The sequence below is a fragment of the Pteronotus mesoamericanus genome, unplaced genomic scaffold (genome assembly GCF_021234165.1).
Source record: "Pteronotus mesoamericanus isolate MK-2021 breed Mesoamerican mustached bat unplaced genomic scaffold, CSHL_Meso_final contig_116, whole genome shotgun sequence".
Lineage (NCBI taxonomy): Eukaryota > Metazoa > Chordata > Mammalia > Chiroptera > Mormoopidae > Pteronotus > Pteronotus mesoamericanus.
Genome location: NW_026555027.1, coordinates 34,731,509 through 34,756,740, shown reverse-complemented (window position 1 = coordinate 34,756,740; position 25,232 = coordinate 34,731,509). Strand labels below are relative to the sequence as shown.

Below are 25,232 nucleotides of genomic sequence, written 5' to 3'. Positions count from 1 at the left end.
GATATGCACTGTACATAGGTAGTACTACTTCTGTACCTACATAAATGTTTTTAATTCTTTTATTTACGCTTATGTGTTAAAAGTTTCACTCTAGAAAGCAATAACAATATCCATATGCAAAATAATACCCTGGAATATGATAATCAGTTTTGTTTCTAGATGTAAATAAACAATTGAATTAAAAAAATTAAAACAAAGGATTTTTTTTTCCCTGAAAGTTTGGGCCAAAATATGTGGGTGCGCATTATACACAGGAGTGCGTTATACACAGCAAAATACAGTTATCTCTTGTGTGTAGCACTTTAACATCTGTGAAATGCAGACAATAATAATACCAACATCTCAGTAGTGTCTAATACTTGATAGATGTCTGGCTACATTTTTAAAAAATGAAAAAACTTATGTGTAGAAAAGACAAAGAAAATACAACAAACTTTTAGGACAATTTGGGTGATAAAATTTTGAATTTTTTCAACTCTTTTTTCTTTTGCTCCTGATCTTACAAACACTTGACAGCAGGTATTGGTTTCATGATAGAAAAGACACAGGCTTTGAAAGTTTTAAGTGTGTGACACACCTGGAATCAGCTAAAAAACACCTAATAGTTTAAATACTAGTAATCCAACTTTTCAGAAGAAGCTTAAAGTATTACACATGAGAAAACCAAAGAAAGGGTGACAATCATTTTCAAAGCTCCAATGAATCAGGGAACATGATTTTCTGAATTTATGATCCTATACACATAGAAAGTATAACATTTTATATTAGGAAAAAACTGGCACACCCAGACTAGCTAAAATAACTGATACAAAGTCAAACTGACCCACAAACTAGTGGTAGAACACCAAGATAAAAACGTTCTTGCCTTTCCATTCTACCTTTATGCCTCTCACTGTTTCTTATGAAATAAAAAACATTCCAAGAACACTTTCCATTTTAAATATTCAAAATCCTAAAGGGAAATAAGAATAAAGTAGCCCAAGGTTCCGTAGGTTTTTAAGAAAATAAACATTCCTTCAGCACTCCCTTTAGATCTAGAAATAACTGAAATATACAAGGAGTCTGATAAAATATAAAATACAAGTATTTGAGAAATTGCATTTTTACTAACTCACAGATCTTTTATATTTTTGTTGGTAATGTGCCATAACATCAAAAGTAATATAATGTATTTGTTTATTATATTTTATAATTTAGAATAATCTTTTCTACTAGACTATGGAATAAACATAATATGGGTAGTTTTGAGGGGGAAAAAAATGATTAATTTTGCTCAAGCACCACACAGAAAAAATAAAAGTAAAGCTAAATTACTTATAAGAGTTCAGCTAACCCTGCCCAAAACTTCACAATGAGAGTTACACATGAAAATCATGGGCCTGTCATTAAAAAAATTAAAAGAATAGCATTGTCTTATATGATTTTAGTATTTATCTAACTATAGAGAATTGAATGAAATGAACTCTAAGTCCCTTGCAGCTTCATAGTTTTTCAAATAAACCAAAGCAAAACCAAAAATCTACAACCCCAGAGGAACAATGGTAGAAAAATACACTAGCAACCACATGGCTCTATAGAAAACCCTGTAAGGTCTTAATTCCTTATTTTCAGGATTGAAATTTAAATAAAAAAACAAAACAAGCAAACAATAAACATTAACAATGTACTTGGAACAAAGAACAAATCAGAAGTTTTAGATATAAAATTTATTTAGCTAATCAGAAGTACCTGAAAAAATCATAATACACATAATCGAAAAGAATTACTACAAAACTAACATATACAAATTTACCTTTATCTTACTGTGCACATCAAAGATATCTGGGATACTACCAAATATAGTCTTAATCTCTTCTGGTGCAAGGATAGGCCCACCACGTTGTCCTTCTTCTTCCAGTGGTACCTGAAATAACTAAAAGGTGAAAAAAAAACCAAAACACTAGTTTAGGTACATTGTGTGTTGGGGGCGTGGGGCAGCTAACACACCAACTAATAAAGTGGAGATGAAATGTTAATGAAAAAAAAAATTTTTTAACTTCTCTTTAAATTTAAGACTTTTTTCCCAACATTTCCTGTTAACTTATGTATCTCTGTATATGTATTCTTGTAATAAAATGTTATGTCAAAATCTAATTAAAATTTATCACAGTTCTACAAATCATTAAAATTGTTAGCATAATACAAGAGTAATTTCTATTTTTATTCAAGTTTCTAAGGAAGACAGCAATAAGTCATCAGTTATTCAAGACTTATACTTAATATAAGTACAAAATGTTTTTAAATAGTAGGCACAGTAGCTTGGTTTAGGGGAAAGAGACTAGATTTGAAGCAGAAGACCTGCTTATATCAATCTAAAAAAAAAAAAAAATAGCTCCTAGAACTAATATGTGCATATAGAAAAGTCAGAGGATACGAGGCCAACATGCACATGCACACACACATACACAAAGGACATAGACACGTCAATCATATTTCTATATACCAGTAATGTGCAAAGGAAACCAAAATTTAAAACATATCATGTACAATAAAAAAGTAAACTACTTAAGCGTAAACAAATAGATCCTCAAATAACAAAATTTCAGTATAATATTGCTATGGATGCCATAGGAACTTAACTCATTTATATCAATTAGTTTATGGTAAAACTGGTTTTATTATATGTCGTATTGCTTAAAGTCACAGAACTTGATCGATGATGTTAAGTGAGGACTTACTATAATAAAACATATACATGATTCTGAAAAGTAAGGATACTGATCGAAGATCTAAGTAAATGAAGACATATATGGATATGGATTGAAATATTCAACACAGAAAAAATGTCAATTCTCCCCCAAGATGCTCTATGGATTTAACCCAATACCTATCAAAATTCAGGACATTTTGTAAATGAAGAAAACAGAGTTCTAAAAATGTATATGGAAAGGCAAAGGAACTTCTTAGTACTGAAAACTGCAGTATTCAAGACTGTGTGGTATTGGAGAAGAGAGAAACATGCAAGATCAGTAGCAGAGAACAAAGTCTAAGAACAAAGCCACACAAATATGAAGTAATTTTTGACAAAAGTACAAAAGCAATTCAATGGAGGAAGGCTAACTATTCAACAAATGGTATGAGAACATCATTTACCATAAGCAAAAAACTAAACCCCAGCCTAAATATAACTACAGTATGATCTATAAGGGAAAAAAATCTAATAAATTAGACTTCAACAAAATTAAAAACTCTTTCAGCAAAAGGCTTAGAATAAGAAGACATGCTGTAGACTAAGACAAAGTATTTGCAAAGCACATACTTACAGAAGAGCAGTATCCAAAATATAAATAAAAATAAAAATATACAATTCTCAAACTCAGAACAACCCAATTAAAAGTAATGTATTGTTGGGTTCTTAATATATGTAGAAGAGAACTACAATAATAGCACAAAAGCAAGGAGGAAATGAATGGAAATTTAAAACACAAGAGACATCCGGCCAACATGGCGACATAGGTAAACATGCTTTGCCTCCACACACAAGTACAGCAAAAATTACAACTAAACTACAAAAGAAACATCAACCAGATTCCTCAGAAAATCGAGCTGTATGAAAGCAAAACAATCAAGGATTTAAAGAAGCCACACTCATCCAGAAGGGTAGGAGGGGCAGAGACCCAGAGATGCAGAGAGGCAGCAGAAAGAGTGGTCCCACATTCATGTGCAGTGAATTAAAATTGGGAGGGATAACTTAGGAGTGAGCCATATCAGCCCCAGACCAGACCACCCAGCCCAGGGTTCCAGCACCAGAAAGATAAGTCCCTATAACTTCTTGCTACAAAAAACCATGGAGGTTGGGGCAGCAGAAGAAACTGCAGGATTCTCAAGACACTTCTCTTAAAGGGCACAGAATGGACTTACAACTCACGCAGACACACCCCTCTGGGATCCAGCACCAGGGTAACAACTGGTAGGGCACAAATGGCATGTGGGGAGAAGGGGAGGAAGTGAACTGACTGGCAAGGCAGAGAGTGCTAGGGAGAGAGCTTCCTCTTGGGCAATATCCAGAGGCCAGGCAGCAGCACTGTCCCCTCTTAGCCTCCCCAACACAGAGCCAAAGAATGGTGAAATGGGTGGCCTGCCCTAGCGACTACCTAAAGCTCCACCTGACACAAATTACAGGTGCTGTTTCTACAACAGGCCACTAGTAAGACAGGGAGTCAAAACACCTTTACCTAATACACAGAAACAAACACAGAGAGGCTGCCAAATTGAGGAGACAAAGAAATATGGCCCAAATGAAAAAACACAACAAAACTCCAGGACGAGAACTAAATGAAATTGAGGTAAGCAACCTATCAGATGCAAAGTTCAAAACACTCATAATCAGGATGCTGAAAGAAATTGTTGGGTCCTGCAACAGCATAAAAAAAGACCCATGCAGAAATTAAGGTAGCATAAGGAAATAAAGAAAAAGCCACAGGAACCTACAGTGGAGGGCAAGAAGCCAAGATTCAAATCAACAATTTGGAACATAAGGAAGAAAAAAGCATTCAAGCAGAACAGCAAAAAGAAAAAAGAAAAAAAGAAAGAAAGAATAGAATAGAATAGAATAGAATAGAATAGAATAGAATAGAATAGAATAGAATAGAATAGAATAGAATAAGGAGCCTAAGGGACATTTAGAATGGAAGAGCAGATAAAGTGTTTCCCATACAAGGTAAAGCTAAAGGAGTTCATTGTCCCCAAGCCATTATTATATGAAATGTTAAAGTGTCTTATCTAAGAAAAAGATGATGATCAAAAGTACATTAAAATGACAACAAATTCACAACTATCAACAACTGAATCTAAAAAAACAAACTAAGCAAACAGGCAGAACAGGAACTGAATCATAGGTATGGAGATAATCTGGAGGGTTATCATCTGGGAGGGAGAAGTGGAAAGGGAGAATGGGGAGAAAGGTGCAGGGATTAAGCAGCATAGTTGGTGGGTAAAAAACAGACAGGGGAATGTGAAGAACAGTATTGGAAATGGAGAAGCCAAAGAACTTAAATGCAAGACCCATGGACATGAACTAAGGAGGGAACTGTGGGAGGGAATGGGATACCAAGCAGAGGCAAGCAAAGAGGAAAAATTGGGACAAGTGTAATAGCAAAATCAAAATATATTTAAAAAGAAACATGAAAAGAAAGTACATTTTAAATATAGATAGATAGATAGATAGATAGATAGATAGATAGATAGATAGATAGATAGATTGATTCAGGCCTTCCAATTCTCGAAGTATGGTGCGCTCTTACCTGCTGGAAACAACTGAAAATACTAGAGAAAACCCTCTTTCTAGCTGACAAAAAAGGAAGATACCTTCCAAGGCCAAAATCTAAGTAAAGGTGGAGAGTTGAATATAAAAACCAACTTTTGCCCGAAGGACATCTGCCTGAACTAATGAAAGTTAAGCTTCACCTATGAAAACCTCTGGCACAGAAAACTGGCACTGACCCTAGTTTCCAACATATTATCAGCTTCCAATAAAGTTAAAGGTCCAAGTTTTTACCCAGACTATGTTCTCAAGGAGACATGAATAAGAATATTCAAAGCAAACTAAGAGTAAAAACCAAAACACTAAAACTTAATTCCAAAGTCCATTAAAAACAAAAGTTAAATAATCTGATTCATTCATATAGAAAAAATAAATTACAGACACATGCAACAACACAGATATGTCTCAAGAACATTACTCTCAAGTGAAAAAACAAATCACTAAAAATATATAAATATGATTACATTTATACAGTTTGTTTTCCTATATATATGCAATAGATTTATAAAGTAAATAAGCAGAAAATTCCAGATGATGATTATTCTGAGAGAGGTCAAGAAACCCAAGAGGTTCCAATGATATTTATACTCATTTATAAACATTCCTTCACCTAATCAATATTTAAAAATCCTGAAAAATATTCAGATAATCAAAATACATCAAGTTTCATTAAAAATCTTTTAATAGTCTTAAAATAAGCCATCCAAAAACAGTTCTGTGTTTGCTTTTAATCTCCATATAAAAACCAGGCAAAACCTATTGATTCTACTTTTCTAGTATATATCCTCTTTTCACTGTCACTGCTACTACCCTAACAAATTCAGAGCCTCTAAATCTAAACAAGACTACTAAAATTACCTCCAAACTGGTCTCCTTGCCTCCACAAATTCCCCTCTTTAATACCTCCTTCAAAATGAACCAAGATATCTTTCTAAAATGCAAGTCAGATAATATCGTCTTCCCATACTATAGCTTTCAGGTGATAGAGCATACTAAACAAGGGCCTTCCCCAGTATGGCACAGGCAATTTTATCTCAACTCTCACCGTATCCACACCCCATCCCCTATCCTGGTCCCTTCATACCACTCTGAACTCTTATCCCCCTAGACTACTGTCAACAGTTTGCACAACGGACACCTTCAATCATCTGTATTGTTTGCAAAATCTCATATATACTTCCCATCCATATTCTTTGCATGTACCAATCAGACTCATCCTTTATAATCCAGTTCAATTTTTTCCTTTATGATGCTTTCCCAATATTCAACATATCAAAACTTTCAATGCAACACCTTTCCTATGCTGGAAGAGAACTAAAACTCACCTCACAAATCTCCAAATATCTTAACTAAAACTCCTCATGACACTTATAACCTTCCACTTGGTATTATAATTTGGTGTGTATATTCTAGCTCCTCTTTCAGTCTATGCTCTTTTAAAACAAAAGTGCTCTTTAACTCCTGGCACAACATTAATTTACAATAATATTACAAATTTTCCTAATATTATGGAATATTTTATATTCTTCTATATTATATTCTGGATATTCATTTAATTTGGAGGTTAAGTTAAAATTAAGTTACTCCAAATTGAATTTCAAAAAACAGAGAACATACCAGTCCTAAAGTAAAGCTCCTAGAAAACACTATCATAAATTTTGACCACAATCTCTTAAATAAAACCTTAGGTGAGTTTATACTAAGCTTAGTAGTATGAAATTTTGTGTATAGTTTAATAATCGCAAGGGCCTTTTTTAAAAGGAGTTCTGGTGAATTTAATTGATATTCAAATTAGAATTCTGAAACTCTCTGAAACTCCAGTGCATCTACCATGGCGTGAAAGGATTTACATTTCTAGGTAATAAATGCAACCAAAGTACATGAAGAGTATATGCCAAAAGGATATTGTTACTCAACTACATTTTGGCTGAATACAAAAACTTAAACAAGAAAGTCATCCAGTATGGTATTTCCCTTGAAGGAGAAGAGAACTGACTTAAAACAAGTAAAGTTTAATACAGCTGAGGGCCTCATAAAACCTTTACTACTGCTAAACAAATCAATTGTGAAGAATAACCTTTCTTCATTACTATCAAGAAAGGAGCCTTTCCATTTCTTATCCATTCCTTATCATTATCTTTCTATTCAAAAACAAGTTCAATGGTATTAACTTTATTTTCCTAACACTCTATCTTCTTCATTACCTAAAACAAATTTATTCCTTCTACAGATTCCAAAATAATGTCCTATTATTATGTCTTTCAGAACCTTGATTTTCGATTTATTCCTTAACATGCTTCAATCTCATATTACAAGGATTCATTAGAATTGTTTTTCTTCAGAAATAACTCCGTAGTACATGTTAATAGCAGTAAGCAGTGCATTAACATATATTTATGATCAATTACTACAAAGTTTAAGAAAACCTGGCATATGAAAGGATTTTTTTAATTATTGCTATCCATCGTATTATACCTCATTGCTCTTGCTTTATCACATATGTACAGCACTGCCTAAAGCAACGACTCACACACTTTCAGAAAAAGTTATCTACCACTTCCAAATATAAATGCAGCGTCTTGAAAAGGAACCCACAAAGCTGTGAATTAAACTTGGCCCTCTCTATGATCATCTAATCAGGATTCTTCTCTCTTTAAAGTCAGTCTCAAAAACGGTGCCATTTCTGCATGAATAAAAGCTCACCCCGGCCGGTGTGGCTCAGTGAACTGAGACCGGCCTGTGAACCAAAAGGTTGCCAGTTCAATTCCTAGCCAGGGCACAGGCCTTGGCTGCAGGTCAGGTCCCGAGTTGGGGGCATGAGAGAGGCACCTGACTTGATGTGTCCCTTGCACATTGATGTTTCCCTCTTTCTTCCTCCCTTCCCCTCTCTCTAAAAGTAAATAAATTAAATCTTTAAAAAAAGAAAAAAGCTACTATTACAGTTATGCCATTTCCCTAGCAGCAGTTTTTCTCACACACTTTCATTTTTACTATGTTCAAATCCTATTATATAATTTTTCTTGTAAGAAATAATATATCTCATTTTTTTACTTAGTAACACTGGAGGAGAAATCATTTTGCAACCAACTCTTACCTGAATAATTGTGGCCAATATATTTACATAATTACTTTCAGTCTGATAGAGCTCTTTTGCAACTTGCCACCTGGCTGACTGCTTTGAAGGAACAGGAGTGGAACTTTTGGAAGACTTAGTACAAGACTTTGGTGTTTCTAAAAGGTAAAAATGAGGAAAGATTTAAAATGCAGGCCAGATACAACTACCAAACATTGCAGATTTAACAGAAAAAGGGAAGGAGACCAACTCCTGTAAATATACCACTATACAGATTTTCATTAAAGTAAAATTTCCTAAGATGACACCAAAAAAAATTGTTAAAAACATCAATGACTCCAAATTGACAGGCATTTTACTGAATAGCTTGTATCCTTCAAAAATGTCATGGTCATTATTAAAGATTGAGGAACTAGTCTAGATTAAAGGGGACTAGAAAAAGATTATGTAACCTGTGATCCTAGGCTGGATCCTGGACCAGAAGAGAAGAACTTTTTTCTTTTGCTGGAAAGGACATGAGGACATTGATGGAACAACTGATAAAATCTGAAGTATTAATGTTAATTTCCTACTTGATACAAGAAATGTCCCTATATTTTGAGAAATACAAATGTAAGCATTTAGAGGTAAAGGAAAAACATATCTGCAACGTATCCTCAAAATATTCCACATATTAAAAATTGTGTGTGGAAAAATAGAGACAGAAAGAATATAAATGAATGAATGAATGAATATTAACGCTAACATAGCAGAATATATCCTTTTGGGAAATCTTAGAGAGCAGAGAGAACTGTACTATTTTTGCAGTTTTTTGCAATCTGAAATTATTTCAAAATAAAAAGCTTAAATAATAAAATGAAAAGCAACATGTAGACACATTTAAGTTAAAGGAGGAAAATGTTATTATGATTACACAATTACAATAATAGAAAACTTTTTATACGTGTGTATGTATACATATGGAGAAAGACTCCCTCAAAAAAAACCCAAGATCAACTGCAAATTCTTTGTAAGTTCAAAGTATCCAGTCCAGCCCAAGGTGCAGGGAGGATGCTTTAATATATTTTTTAAAAATTTTTAAAGAAATTTTATAAAAACTTAAAATATATTTTCTTGCTATCAATATGGTTAGACTATTTAAACATTATATAGAGAATCTCCTAATAGAAAGTTTCACAGTAAAAACAGGAATGGACAACATATAATAGAATGATGTGAAAAAAGATACTCTCTAGTGCCAGCACACCAAGTTTATGCAATGAAAAATCATCTTAAGCATATTAAAACAAGGACATGTACTAGGGAGTTTTCAATGCTTTTGAACAATAACAGACTTTCAAAGAATTTCTCACCTGCCATGTTACTTCAGGTTACTGTCACCAGACTGAGAAGCCTCTGCTATGAAAGGATACTTTGGGGACGGTGGGCAAGGGGGGGACCAACATATATGGATCTAATTTTATTACTATGTTTAGGCAGTGATCGACAAACAGGAATTCTATTATAGAATCTCTATTATATTAGTATTGTCATGTCTCATATTGTTTAGTGGTTCATTTCCCTTTCCTGTGCCCTATACTACGTAATCAAGCTTCAGTCCTTTATAATCAGCTCTTACCGCCCCATGCCCATTATGTCCATAACTACAGAACCAGTAAGATTCTCAGATTTACATATCTAATCATAATTCCCTACACAAGCACCTGACTGAACTTTTCCAAATGGCTACTGGACATCACTACCTCAATTTAACTTGGATGGTCTCTAAAATTCACTATCTCCCTTCAAAATATAAACTTGCTCTTTTTGCCAAGGTAACATTTTTCTCACTATATACTTCGCTGTCTTCTCCTCTTATTCCCTTCCTATCACTCCATTCTATCAATATCTTCCCAATGCTCTTCTCTTTGCAATCCTGGTTGAGGGCCCTATCATGTGTGGCCCAAGTCACTGTAGATTACTTCATAGTCCGGCTATCTCTAAACTGCCTTCCTTCAGATCATTCTTCAGAATAACCCACTACAAATAATCTATTCAATTAGTCTGCTGCTCCAGATTTCCTAATGTTCCCTGTTGATGACAATATACTGTTCAGAAATGCTAATCTGATTACAAAGTCCTCTAATATTAGGCCTCAATTAACCTTTCTAATTAATTATTACTCCTCATTATTCCAAGCAAACTGACTCAACACTATTCCCTAAAAGCTGTGTTCCTGCTCCTCTTCTCAAATCCACCTCAGTTTTCTGGACCTACCTTAAAATGACTTTGATTGCATGAATATTTAGCGAGTACCTACTCTGTATTAGGCACTGAGAATAGAGCAAAGAGTAAAATAGATAGGTTCTTTTTCTCTTAAAGCTTATATTCTAGTGAAGCTAATAAAATAAAGTAAATATATATATAACGTTTAACAGTGATAACTACTTCTGAAAACAACAGGTGATGAGTTGGTAGGAAGGAGTGGTAGAACAGAGGCTGAGCATTACAGAGAACCCAACAGAATTTCTTTAAGACAGAGAAAGCAAGTATAATATCCCTGGGCTACGGATATAGTAGAAATACTTAAAGAATAACAAAGATAGTATGAGTGAAGCTTAGAGAGTATCACGGGAGAGCATGATACCACATGAGGTTAGAGGTAGGTGAGGAAGAACTACACAGGAACTTGAAAGCTATGGTAATACAAAGCCACTGAATGGCTTTAGGCAGAGTGGCATGATCTAATTTTTTTTAGTTTTACAACCACTGTAAGTGCTACATCTAGAAAGGCAAAAATGGATACACAGAGGCCATTTAGGAGACCACTGAAATTGTCTAAGAGAGATCTTTTCTACAGAAGTTGATAAAAGATGATAAAAGTTGATAAAAGAAGAGTGTTCAGAGTGGTAGAGAAAATCAAAAGGTCTAACTTGATTATGTTAAGTTCAAGATAGGGACAAGGAGGTATGAAGTAGGTTCCTGGAGAAGGATGACAAATTTTGGAGTCATCAGAATATACATGTTGTTAAAACCATGGAATTAAATGAAATTATTTAGAGAATTAAAATAGAGAAGACACAACCCAAGAATAATATTCAACATTCAGAGTGGGAGGGAGAAGCTAGAGAAATGAGTAATATGCAAAAGCCAAGGAAAAAACTGTGACCAGGAATAAGTAACTGTTCATGTGTTGAATGCTGCTGATTGCATAAAAACTGTCATCTCCCCAACAAGAGGCAATTTCACATGGCGGGGGGTGATGAAGTTCAACAGGAATGGGTTGAAAAGACAATGAAAAGCAAGGAAATGAGACAATGGCTCTTTGAAGAGTACTCATGTGAAAGGGAAGAGAGAAAGGGGACAAGTGAAGAATTTCATGACATCAAGGTAATCTAGAAAGCACAACATGTTTGTTTGCTGACTACAAAACAAAAAATTGATTGAAAGGGAAGAGTTCATTGTAGAACCTTTTTTGTATCAGTTGAGAACAAAGTGAATTCACCTCTTCTGACTTTGTTGTACCCATCTTCCCCATAATACATCTGTGATTTTGCTGAGCTAGTGCAAAGAATTTGCTCTTTGAATATCTCCATCACTTTCTGATGGGTGACCCTAAACGAGTTATTTCTCTAACTTCAGTCTACTCATCTGTAAAAGAGAAGAAATAAAAGCTATCTTATAAACACACAAAATATAAAAAGCACTTAGCACATAGTAAGCAATCATTAAACAGAAGCATTTCTATGTCCTTTTTCTCCTCAGCGAGAATAAAATTAAAAAGCCTCTCATATTCACTATAACAGATTTATCAATACTTTAATAGCCATTCCATTCCACTAAAGTTTAAAGAAAATTTTTTAAAATGTGAATTACCTCCATAGTTAATGCTAGAGTCTGGCGTGTTGGAGATATCTAGGAGCGACCCTATAGAAAGGGAATGTTCAGCCGACGGGCGCTTCCGGGGAGGGAAAGGTGACAGGTCTGACTCTCTCGAGAGCTGAGCCAGTGCCTCTTTCAAACGACGTCTTTTGCGATTGCTGTTTGGAGTATTTAGAGAAAGCAGTGACACTGATTTCTTGAGCTCAGGTGTATTAGCCTGCAATCAAAGGTACAAAAGCTCAATTTCACTTCCATGGTTTTTTACTGAGACAGGAACAAAAGAAAAATACATTTATGAGTCTGACAAAACCTGGATTTCGCACAATTTTACAGCTATATACCCTGCCAGGTAATTCAGAATCTTCATAAAACATAATAGTCAGGAGACCACTGTAATTGTCCAACTCCTAGCACCTCATTCTTTTTCTTCATAGCACTATCACCATTACACACTCATCCATAAGCTTGTTTACTGTCTATTCTCCAGTTAGGACACAAACTCCCGGCAGGGAGGAACCATTCATATTTCATTCACTGTATCCCTAACATTTAGCAGAGTGCTGGACACAGCGCTCCAATATTTGTCTAATAACACTTAATTTTAAGAGCTCTTTCTCAATATCTAAAACATTTTTAAACTTTATGTTAAGAACCTAACATTGAGAAGAGTCTGAAAAGAATACAATACCCGCCTAGCTGGTGTGGCACAGTGGATTGAGGGCCAGCCTGGAACCAAGGGGTTGCCGGTTCTATTCCCAGTGTAGGGCACATGCCTGGATTGCAGGCTGGCTCCGCAACACGGGGCACACAAAATGCAACCACACACTGATGTTTCTCTCCCTCTCTTTCTCCCTCTTCCCCTCTCTAAAAATAAATAATTTTTTTTTTTTTTTAAAGAATACAATGCCTACCTGGGTACATTTTATGGAACACAACAAATCCACACTTCATCACCAATATCTATTCAAAATTATTAAATCCCAAACTGAAGTAAATCTTTCCTTAAAGCCTGCTTCTATAGCTTTATGCCACATTTTGGTGAAATACCACTCCTTCTTACCAAGATCCAGCATGAAGGCTGGATTCTCCTTGCCTACATTCTACTGTAACATTCATTTTTTTTTTAAATGACATCTTTCCCCTTAATATTAAATGGCTACCAATACTTATAGAATAAAATCTAAACCTCTACAACATTATAAACTTCTTAATTCTGCCCACCTAGTAAGCTTTATCTGTTGGCCTTGGTTCCCATATTCTTTTTTAAAGCCATACTAAAGTACTTGCTATATTAATACACTTTCAAGTTTCCATACCCATTCCTGCCTGCTGCTTTACTTACATGTTCTTACTGGATTAGTCTAGTAAGTTGACTCAATATTCATTTGCTCTTTTAAATACTGCCTGAGTCTCTCAGAATGAGGCTGGTTAAAATACATTACTTTATTATAATATACATAATTCTGCACTGTAACTGTTTACATATCTAACTTTCCCTTAAGATTTAAGTTTCTAAAGATAGGGATATTACTGTTCATAATAACATCACCAAGTGTTAGCAAAGAATGACATATATGAGATTAAAATAACATCATTACACTGAGTGTTTTCACCTAAATATATATAGACTACTAGTCAACATTCAATTGTTCTCAAACTCCTAAACGTGATGTAGATGACCTGCAGGCTAATATACCAAGCTCTTTCTGGTTAGAAAAATGTCATCTTTATACAATCCAATTCACAGAACAAATGACTAAGGTACTAACAACAAAGCATACCTTTTCAAATAAATACATAGTTTCTCCAGCTCGGGCATCCATTTGAATGCTTCCCCAGAACCACTATGTGAGAAAAAGAACATCTTAATTAAGAAATCAACTTATCAGAAAGCCAACAGTAATATTTCAGAAAACCAATCTCATTTTAGAATTACTTGCCTCTTGCTTGACAACATAAAGTTTCTTTGAAGGTTCAAATGGAAGTTCTTTTACTATATTCTCTTCAACTATAAGGTGAGTGCACCTTTCATCCCCAACTGGTAAATAGCTACCTCCTAAAGGGGAATGCATACAAACATAAATAAGACACACTATCTTCAAACCCAAATTTTTAAAGAGGCATATTGATTAGGCAAGAGTGGGAATAAAATACAAATATAAAACTTTTAAATTATGTTAACTTCTACCTTGCATTTCAGTCATTTCTTCCATATTAGTTTTTTCTTCATCTGAAAATCCCAGAAAACTTAAAATGCAATCTTGAAATGGAGGAACTTTAAATTCATTTCTAAAATCATCAACTGATGCACAGAAATCCCTAAAAACAAAACATAGTCCTCTAAAATCAGTTTACTTAAATTCAACAAATATGGTACATCAGTTTATGATTCTCAAGGTTTTAGCATAACCCATTTATTAAAAATAATTTTACATCTGGTCCTGAAATGTTAACAAAAACTAACATTTTGACAACAGCACTCCCCACCCAAAAAAGTTAAAAAAAAAAAAAGTGACGTGACTTCAGTCATCCTAAATTAATTTCTGACAAAATTTGATCACAGGTAACCTTTACAAGATTCAAATTCCTCTTCTGTACAAGAAATTTTATGTGTATTCCAGGGGTTCTAGCTTCATGAAATCTTAGGTAATGAATAAGTACAACAGCAAGGAATTATGAATTTGGAAAGCTTAAAAGGTTATGAATTGCAATCAGTGTTTAAAATGTAACTAGAGATCGCTTCTCGGCCTTTTGGCTGAGATCCAGTGTAAAATGTAACTAGAAAAACATAAAATTAAAAAAAAAAAATACAATCCAAACATCCAGATTCATGAAGCTATTATTTATCAAATTTATTATTACACAATAATTTTAGGATATTTATGATAATCAAAATTACTTCACAAGTTGAAGTCCAAAAATAACCATAGGGTGTCTTTTAATTTTCAGTATTTCATAATTTTTTATAACTTTGCTCTTCCTAGGTTTTATTTCCTAAGCTACCCAAGACCGAATTCACTTTTTCTAAATTATCTATGCATTTAGGGTTTGGAGCACAAAGGTTTACCTCTATAAGATAGTATGTTTAATTCACATATTGAACTACTGAATTTTTAAACACTTACTGTTCATCTCGCCTTTCCCAAGCTTTATAAATCCATTCTGGCTTCATAATTGGAGTACCCAGGCTCACAGCAATCTAAAAATATAAATGTTAATAATTTTTACTTTAGACAACTGCATTCACAGAAGTTCTAAACAATTATATACATATTTTTTTGCAGTTTTATATCATTGTTCATCTGCTTTGTGACATAATATAAAGAAAAATTAACAGAAAAAAAATGCCAATCATCCAAGTTAGGTTAAAATGCCCTATTTTGCCGTGTATAATGTGCTCCTGTGTATAACGTACACCCACGTTTTTGGCCTAAACTGTCAGGAAAAAATATTTCATTTTAATTTTTTAGTTCAATTTTTTATTTATACATAAATCTGATTATTGTATTCCATGGTATTATTTTGCATAGGGATATCATTATTGCTTTCTAGAGTTGCACTTTTAACATATAAGTAAATAAAAGAATTAAAAACATTTATATAGATAAGGTATTAGTACTACCCATGTATAAGGTGAATCCTTACTTTTCCCTCAAAAACTTGAGCTAAAATGTGAGCATTATACATGGCAAAATATGGTAACTTTAAAACAAATTCCATAGTGTCCATACAATTTCCTTATTTTACTTTAATATATCTCTGAAGTTGATTAAGTTCACCTTCACTTTTATATTTCATTTCTATTTTCTTCATGTTTACTTTCTTGTGAGAACTGACCCCCAAGACAGCACTATAGAAGAAAACATCTAATTAAGTAACTAAAAACTTCAGCATGAATTAGAAAGGATGAATCCCCAAGAATTCAATATTATACAGAAATTACCATTTACTACATAAATAGTACACTGATGGGAACATGAAAATAGATAAGCCCTTCCTAAAATACATACTGAAGTGTAATCTTAAATGAAGATTTTAATACTAATAAAAGTAAATACCTTCTCCTGTTCTTTTAAATTTTTCACAAGTTAAATCTTAGAACCGTTCTATAAGAACATAGCTCTGCTCTGTTCCTATAAAGACCACTTAGACAAGAGTGAAATATTTGCTCTCATCACTTCTCAACCCCCTCATTCACCAATGCTTATAATAATCTGTTAATATTATTCACCTGCCTGAAATGTTATCCATCTACCAACCTCCACAATCCTACATCTCTGAAGACCTAACTCAATCAAGTTCCATTGCCACCTCCAAACCTGAGACCACACTCCTATGATTTAAAATTTTTACTAAATGTTCACAAAGCAAAAATTAAATATCTGATGTTCAGTAAATTGTAGGAAAAATGGACAAGTGTTATTACTAAATGCATTCCCAAATGATATTATACTGAAATACACAAAAATATCCAAGTTTACGTACCCTGAATTTTTCTCCTTCAGTACAATTTGCCACCAAATGTGTAACTTTTGAATTAAAGTCTTTTCGAATAACTCCACCCATGTGGTGAACCAATGTCACCAATCTGACCTCAAAAGAAAAATTAAGCAATATTGACTTCATAATTAATTTAAACAAAATTTTAAACTATGTTTAAAATTAATTTAGCATTTACTGAATACTTTCTACTTATAAGATACACATAAGGGATTTTTACAAAGATATAAATTTTAATGATAAAAAAATGAAAAATTTGTTTGAATTACTGGCACAGGCAAAATTATATATAACAATCAGCTAGTAAAGATGATCGTACAAACCTTTAATTAAACTGACTTTCACACAGCCTAAAAATATTACTTTTTTCAACATGAGGTTACATCACACCAAGATTCTTCCCATAAAATTAGAGTAGTACTACATTAGCTCTAACATAGAAAATTCCACAAATCAAAGTTTTTATGAATTCTCTAGGGAAATAAGAACACTTTAAGGCTGAACTTGTATCACAAAAAATTGCAATGTGTAAACAAAAACTTCAAATAATATGGCTGATAGGATACTAAACAAAAAAAAACAGTATAAAAGATAAGACAGTTATGAATGTTTCTGTTAATTCATATGCCAAGCATCCTAAACAAAATATTTGTTTCTTTACAAGGCTCTTCAGAATGTTTCTTCACAAAATTTAAAACCTGGTATAGCAATAGTAATTTCTCCTTCAAAACTTTTAAAACTTGCAACCATAATACAATTATCAAATAAGTGCCAATTTAAATTTATTTTGCTGGAAAACATATTTTTTGAATACAAGTTCTGAAATACTTACTAGTTCTTCTTTCTTCCTGAATCCAGTGAAGCAAAGTACTAGATTCATCATGCTTGTACAATAGAGTGGACGACATGAAAATGGCAAAGGCTAAAGAACACAATTTTAAATCTATGAGTTTCTTTACAGTAGAAAGGCAAATACATTGCTCTCAACTTAAATGTATTTTCCCTCTTGCCAATCAACTATCCCAATCCAAAGGTTTACTTGCGTTTTTCAACATGCAACAAAAAATAGCAAAAAAAAAAAAAGATTGCTAGTTTACAATGAAAAAATTTTCCAAAATTCTTAAATCATATTTGATACACATAATCTAAGTATAATTTACAATTTGCAAATTAAACATAAATATATTCAAACCTTTAGTTCCAAAATGTATTGTCATATGTGAAGTATTATCAATAAGGAAGGATTTCTGACTCCACACACTACTTTAAGTGCTTCCAATTGAAGTTAAAACAGGTCAGATATTTATACATACTAGGTATATAACATATACTTGAACCAAATATGGTTCCAACTTTTGAGCTAAAAAAGAACGGAGGTAATCAGTAAATACTTTAACCAATTTAACACACATATATTAGAATGAGAATATATAAATATGTACTTAATTATTTAATATATGTATACTTAATTACCACCATTAAGATTATTTTTCTTAATTTTGGTGTAAAAATTTTATTTGGTTTCTGAAAGCAACATTTCTTAGTCAAAAGAGAATTAAAGATGATGTGCTTATTATTAGCTTCTGTAACCAAAACACTCTATGACTTAGCAATTTTAAATTAATAAGGCAAGTTTAAAAATAGCAAACCATAGCAAATAAAATCAAAGAATAAGCACTAACTCTGCTACAACTCATATATTACGTACATAGTTTGTATTGTTTAACTATTGAAGGTCTTAGATATTGACTACTGTAAATTACAATAGAAATATTAAAGGACCATATTATAGTAGCTACTACTATTCCTATTCTAAATGTTCCATACTCTGATTAATGAAATTTTTCTGTTTAAAAATTTTCACACATTCATTAATAAAAACTTAATTAAAAGCCATAATGAACATATTTTTGTTACCTTTCCTTTTTGTGCACAGTTTAATACAACTGGTGGTCCAATAACTCTACAATCAGTCTTGTGTAACTCATTAAAGACAGGATCCTGGAAGTCCATGACTACGAATACATTTTCGAATTCTGGAGACTCCAAACTTTCATACTGTTCCACTGATTCCATCTTTACAAAGGGCATTTTAATTTCCTAGATTTTTTTCATGTAGTTACAAAAATAAGATTTATATATTATAAAATTAGTTCATATAACTCTCTAAATAAGACCTAAAAACCAATTCACTATCATTTTTAATTTCTATTTATAAAAAAAATTTAAGTATTAAGTCATACAACAATGAGCATTATACTTAATAGTGAACAGCTATTTCTTTAATTGCTTATTTGTATTTTAATATATATCTCCACCTACATTAAGATATTAAATTTTGAAGATTAATTATTATAATGGCATAAACTTCTGACTTAACAGTCATTATAAATCTAGTATGCATATAAAATAAAATGATAAATTTAAGTGTACACATTTCAACAGAAGGATGCATCAGAAACAATGCTTTTTCTTCTGACCACAAAAATGATGCCATACATATGGCTCCTTCTTGTACAAATTAACTGTCATCAGAAAAATAGAAAAACCACAATGGCACTTAATAGCTACAAAAAGGACATAGAGTAACAATCATTTCAGTATATATGAGGAAAGTAAGAGAAAGATGTGAACTATGTAGGTAGTTGCAGCTTGGCAAACACAGGATATAAAAAGACAGGTTATTGTTCACCACTTTATACTGTACATCTATGAAAAAGAATGAAGATTTTTAAGTACCTATACAACTCACATGTAAAAAAAAGAAACACTTAAAATTCTGAATGGGTAAATTATTTGGGTTTTATTTGCTGGGTTGAGGTGATGGGCTGAATTATGTACCCTCAAGATTCATGTTGAAACTCTAATCCCCTGTACCTTAGAATGTGACTGTATTTGACAATAGGGCCTTTCAAGAGGTAGTTAAAGTAAAATGAGGACACATGGGTGGGCCCTAATGCAATCTGTCTCGTGTCCTTATAAGAGGAGGAAATTTGGACACACGACAGGGATAGCAGGTATGTACATGGACAGAAGAAAGGCCGTATGAAGAAACATCAAGAAAGTGGCAGTTATCTGAAAGCCAAGGAGAAAGGCCTCAATATAACTCAAACCTACTGATACCCTGGACTTCTAACCCTAGCAACTGTGAGAAAATACATTTCTGTTGTTTAAGCCACCTGTGTGCGGTATTTTGTTATGGCACCTCTCACAAACTATTACAGCTGGTACAAAGAATTAGATAGATTTCATATGCTGATTGTCAATCATTATAATTTATAATTTTGGAATTAAAGCAAGAATTTAGAATAAATATAGAATTAATGAGAAAAACAATAAAGAATTTAAAGAAAAATATCATACAAGGTCTGTCCGGGATAAGTCCAGCCACTGTTAACATAGCGAGAACAGTTTGTGCAACATCAATGTAACCTGGCGGCCAAGGAGAAGAGAGAACTTGAATGTGCATGCGTGAACAATGACGACTTCACTGAGTGGGGGTGGTAGATGTCGCTGAGTGAGCATGTGTACTGTGTGGCCGTCACATTCAAAAATGACCGAGTAGAGGAACGTATCTGCACCAAATTTTGCGTTAAGCTTGAACATTCTTTCTTGGAAGCTGTTCAGATAATTGAGAAGGCCGCAGCTATGGGCAAGTGGTGACTGGCAGCTTTAACAGATAATGCACCTGCTCAGGCATCACGTCTTGTGCAGGGTTTTTTGGTGAAACATCAAATCACCCAGGTGACTCAGCCCCCCTACAGCCCAGGTGCGGCGTCCGATGACGTCTGCCTTTCCCAAAAGTAAAATCATCTTTGAAAGGGAATTTCAGACCATCCAGGAGATTTAGGAAAATACGATGGGGCATCTGGGGGCAACTGGGAGAACTGTGTGAGGTCCCAAGGTGCCTACTTTGAAGGGGACTGAGGTATCATTGTCCTATGTACATCATTGTACCTTGTAGTACAAACAATGAAGATTCTTCAATAACTGTCTCTATTTTTCATAGTGCATGGCTGGATACTTTCTGGACAGATCTCATATCTTTGTAAATACATGATATGTCATTTAAATTTAACAATGCCAAATTACTTAATAAGGATTTCATTATTTGCAGTAGATGCTATAGTCTGGGGCTTCAGAAACACCCAAATTTTAAAATTAAATATAAAATTGTTTCTATTCATCTAGCTTCAGAGCATACAATATACCTTGTACCTAATTTAGGTCCAATCACCGTAAGTGAAATATAAGACTACAATCAAGGGAAGTGCAGCATGCCACATGCAATGAAGTGCTTGACCTACCATATTAACAATACTTTTTATTAATTTTTCATCCGATTTTCCAGGACAACTTTCTTTTATTATTACAGGGACATCCATTATTTTAATAGTCTGTGGAAAAAAGACTTAAGTATGAGATTAAGAAAACTATAAATCTATTTACACACTGATGGAACAAAAACAGCCTTTTTAAAAAAACTAAAACCCCATACCTTTAAGGCTTCTATAAGTTCTTCTTGTTTCCCAGCTTCTTGAACCAATATCACTCTTGTCTCAACCTGAGGCATTTCTTCTATTAAAATTAGAAATGTTTGAATATGTTTATCAGGAATTAATATCAGAATCAGTAGTTCCTAATCCCTTTTTGTCTACATCTGTTATGTTTTTCATCTTTGAGACCATAACATCCTCTAAAATTAAAATTACTTAATTCCCAGTTTATTAAAAAAAAAAATTTGGCCATATATCATTTGAAGGAAGAGAAAATATATTGTACCAGAATATACAAACATCAGCACTATTCCTAACCAAAGAAAGCATGCACTGTCTTGTATAGTTATCCTCTTCAACACTGCAAGCAACTTTAGGAAAGGCCCATTTACATAGTGGAGTAAGGGAAGAAGCATGTTTTCACCTAACCAGATAGAGCTGAATATAATCTAGCTAACAATGTTACAGCTGCATTGCCCTCACACACAGAAAAAGCAATATCCAACAAGATGACGACTTCCCCTTCGAAGCTGGGAAGCATTAATTCAAACAATAAACAAAAATCTACATAGTGTAAAAAGATTTTGTCAACAAATATTTACTAAATATCTGTACTCTAGCTTAACACTGTTACAGTTAAATCTTAAGCAGTCTCTAGTCAGTAAGTTTAGGAAAAATACTGATTTGGTGTTTTAAAGCACATTTACCTTCAACATATGAAGTAGGTCCAATAAGTAAGTTTTCCTTACAAGTTTCGGTAACTTTAGAATCAAAAATGGAAGAGTCTGCCAAGCCTGAACTCCCAGAAGTGAACGTTAAGACACTATTGTCAGCCATTGTTTGTATTCTTCTAAGTTGGCTAAAAAATAGTAATAATAAATTTGATTAAAAATACATGAAACAAAATGATCATTGGGCAAACAAGTGTTAGAGGTTCTAGTATTAGATTTATAAAAAGCGTCATCATCCATTTTTCTTAATATTGAACCAAAGAAAATCACTCAACTTCTCTGAGCCTTAGTTTCCTCTTCTATAAAATAAAGACACTAATTCAGGCTCAGTAGAATATAGTAAAAATAACAATCGAAAGTACTCAAAACATTACCTAACACGTGAGCACTCTAAAGGTACTCAAATACTATTCTATCTTCCACTTCCCTATATCTAGCCCTCAGCCAACTTATTTTCTCTTGTTATATTGATTTATAATACTAACATCCCAAAATAATCTCAGTCAAAAACTGAATCCATTCTTATTCTATTCTTTACCTTATTCACCCTCTTTGAAATTCCTATCAATCCCATCTCAATATCCCTGGAACTTGGTCCCTCCTCTTAAGGTCCAGTGCCACCATGGCCACCTATCCAAATAGAACAGCTTCAAACAACTTTCTCTAACAAGTTTCTTGTGACGTCACTGTCTACATAAATTTCAGGGGTATGATCCTAAAAACAAATGTGACCACATCACTTCCTTGCTGAGAACTTCCACAAGGCACTCCTCCCTATATGATCAAGTCCAAATTCGCCACGCAGTATACAGTTTGGTCCTAGCCTAGCTGACTAGATTATTTGGCCTCATCTTCTATAATTCCCCCAGTTTACGTATGCTCCAGCCACGCTTTTCTCAGCATTTCTGAAACAGAGATCACAATTTACTCCACACCTACTTGCATTTAATAGTGCTCAATTCTCCACCTATAATGTCTTTCAACTCCTAAACCACCCCTCTTGACTCATCCTCTGTGGGTTTCTTTGAACCTCTCATGTACAATTGTACTGTTCCCTTATCTGTATTTTCATATTACCTTACAAGTGTCTCTCCTCTAACAAAAATTAACACAGCAATTATGTATGGGTTAGTACCCATATGACTCTGAACTACAAAAAAAAAAATTTTTTTTTAGATTTCCAGGTTTTGAGAATTGAAAAGTTGGGCAAGCAGGGGAAAAAAAGGAAAAGTTGAAGAGAGTTTCATAAATTCAAATGGGGGTGTTATGTAAATTTATTATCTTGAAGTAAATTTCCAGAACATTATCTGGAGATACATGTCTGATCTTTCCTCCTTTTTCAGATAAATAAAATACACAAGTATCTCCCACCAGATTCTTAGCAAAGTGAAAGTTTAAGTAAACTGTAAGTTTACTTATGTTGAGAAACAGCGAGGTATCATTAGCATCATTTCTGGATAGTGTACTAAATAGCGTGAAGACATGGTACACTAATGGCACGAGTCCTAAGCACAATTGTTAGGTGCACATTTCTAAGGCCAGACAACTCAATTTCCTGTCTCAGCTCTGCACTTAATAGATTAAGCAACAGTTTTCACATTAGTGAAAAAGACAATAGAACCCAAATCAAGCTGTGATGAAAACTGAACACGATGTCTTAAAACGAGTGACAATTATTAATTATAATATTCACAATGTGGATATTTCTTACAGTTTTAACCAAACATCCATGTCCATTGTTATTCTGAGGCTCTCGAAAGGAGTGCTCCAATAGTTGTTAATGTCTTTATTTAGAATCCATGATAAATTCTATTTAGCCCTTATTTTTAAGTTTCTAACACTTCACTGTTTTTGAGGGGGGGGGGCAGGGAAGGCTCTAAAGAGACTTTTATTCAGTCACTTTTTTAAAAAGTCAAGTGGTGAACTAACCTGCTTTAAGAACATTCTTAAGGAACTTCTGACTAAATACACTAACTATAACACAGGCCTCTTCCCATCACAGATAAATCTGTCATTTAAATAAATAATTACTTTTGGTTTCTTTTTAGTTTTTTTAGGGAAGTCTTTCAGGGTGGAGAAGCTAAACGCAATATTGGATATGTTGGTGGTGTTATTAACAACAGTAACAATGTTGGTAACATTACAGAACACGATTAATGACTAATCTATATAACCCTTAATATGTGGCCGATGTTATTCTAAACTCTTTGCTTGTATGTATTTAATTTCTGCAGCAATCCTAAGAGGCAGGTACTATTATTGTGTCCAGCTGATAAACCTAGAACAAAGAGGTTAAGTCACTTGCCCCAAGTCACAGTTTCTGGAAAACCGGGATTCAAATCCGAACTGATCCAGAGGCTGCGCTTTTATCCACTAAGCCATACCTAATCTGTACAGAAGAGGAAGGGCTGGCGTTTTATGTAAAAACTAAACTGCCCACAGAGAAGACGCCAAGAAAAATCCTGGAGGGAAACCACTACGTCCTCCGAGATAAGCCCACAAAGGGTGTAGCGGCCGGTCCCCAGAGCCACAGAGGACAGTGCGGTTTCCCAAGCCTCCTTTCCCAACTCCCACCCTTCACTCAGGGACTCTTCCAGAAAAATAATCTAACCAGGTGAGCGATGAAGATCCACAGGAACCTAGTGGACTTCGGGCTCCCACTCCGCGTCACGGCCCAGGTGCTGGAAGTGCTGTGGGGCAGTTCCCAGGGCCGAGACGTCTGGGCCCCGGGGCTCCGGATTTCGCGGTCACCGGGGACGTTTGCAAAGGACCCCACGGTTCCCGGGGCCCTAGCCCACTCCCACCTCCCCCACCCGTACCCACAGTGTCCTCACCACTCTCAAAAACGCCCTGGAAGGCCACCTCTTCAAGCCCCGATTCCTCTAACTGTTACCGCCATTCCTCACCGGAGGCGGCCCCAAGCAATTCAAAAAGTGAGCCTCTCTCTAAAAGTCATGCCGATTGGCGCGTGATGTAAACCTCCTTCCCATAAGTTGGAGTCTCCAGAGAGGCGGTGCTTAGTCCCTGCTTTCCGCCCACTGATTGGTTGTGCGTATGTTTCAAATGCACCCAACGGCTCGGACGTAGAAACGTCAGGAGGTTGTAGAAGAGTGCCCCGTTGTGGCCAGGAGGGGGCGGTGGTTTCTCCAGGGCTTACCCTGTGAGAGTAGCAGGTGTGTCTGTGGCTACCGCTTGTTTGCTCAGTAAACATCTCGTTTCCTAGGGAAAGTTTGAACGGATTCGCCTCTCTCCCACCTTTGTTATTTTTT

General features: G+C 34.3%; 1 protein-coding gene across 1 annotated transcript in view; it reads right to left on the bottom strand.

The window, feature by feature from the left end:
- ECT2 (epithelial cell transforming 2) overlaps positions 1–24,885 on the bottom strand; it is a 61,844-nt gene extending 36,959 nt beyond the window's left edge. The window contains exons 1-14 of the mRNA XM_054577051.1: positions 24,798–24,885; positions 21,940–22,091; positions 21,235–21,314; positions 21,044–21,133; positions 18,654–18,836; positions 17,569–17,658; positions 16,722–16,829; positions 15,362–15,435; positions 14,425–14,555; positions 14,177–14,292; positions 14,018–14,080; positions 12,231–12,453; positions 8,397–8,533; positions 1,793–1,912 (exon numbers count right to left, since the gene is read on the bottom strand). Of these exons, the coding sequence (XP_054433026.1) occupies positions 1,793–1,912; positions 8,397–8,533; positions 12,231–12,453; positions 14,018–14,080; positions 14,177–14,292; positions 14,425–14,555; positions 15,362–15,435; positions 16,722–16,829; positions 17,569–17,658; positions 18,654–18,836; positions 21,044–21,133; positions 21,235–21,314; positions 21,940–22,069 (1,545 nt within the window). The 5' untranslated portion in view covers positions 22,070–22,091; positions 24,798–24,885. The remainder of the gene's footprint in view (positions 1–1,792; positions 1,913–8,396; positions 8,534–12,230; positions 12,454–14,017; positions 14,081–14,176; positions 14,293–14,424; positions 14,556–15,361; positions 15,436–16,721; positions 16,830–17,568; positions 17,659–18,653; positions 18,837–21,043; positions 21,134–21,234; positions 21,315–21,939; positions 22,092–24,797) is intronic.
- Positions 24,886–25,232: the final 347 nt, after the last annotated feature.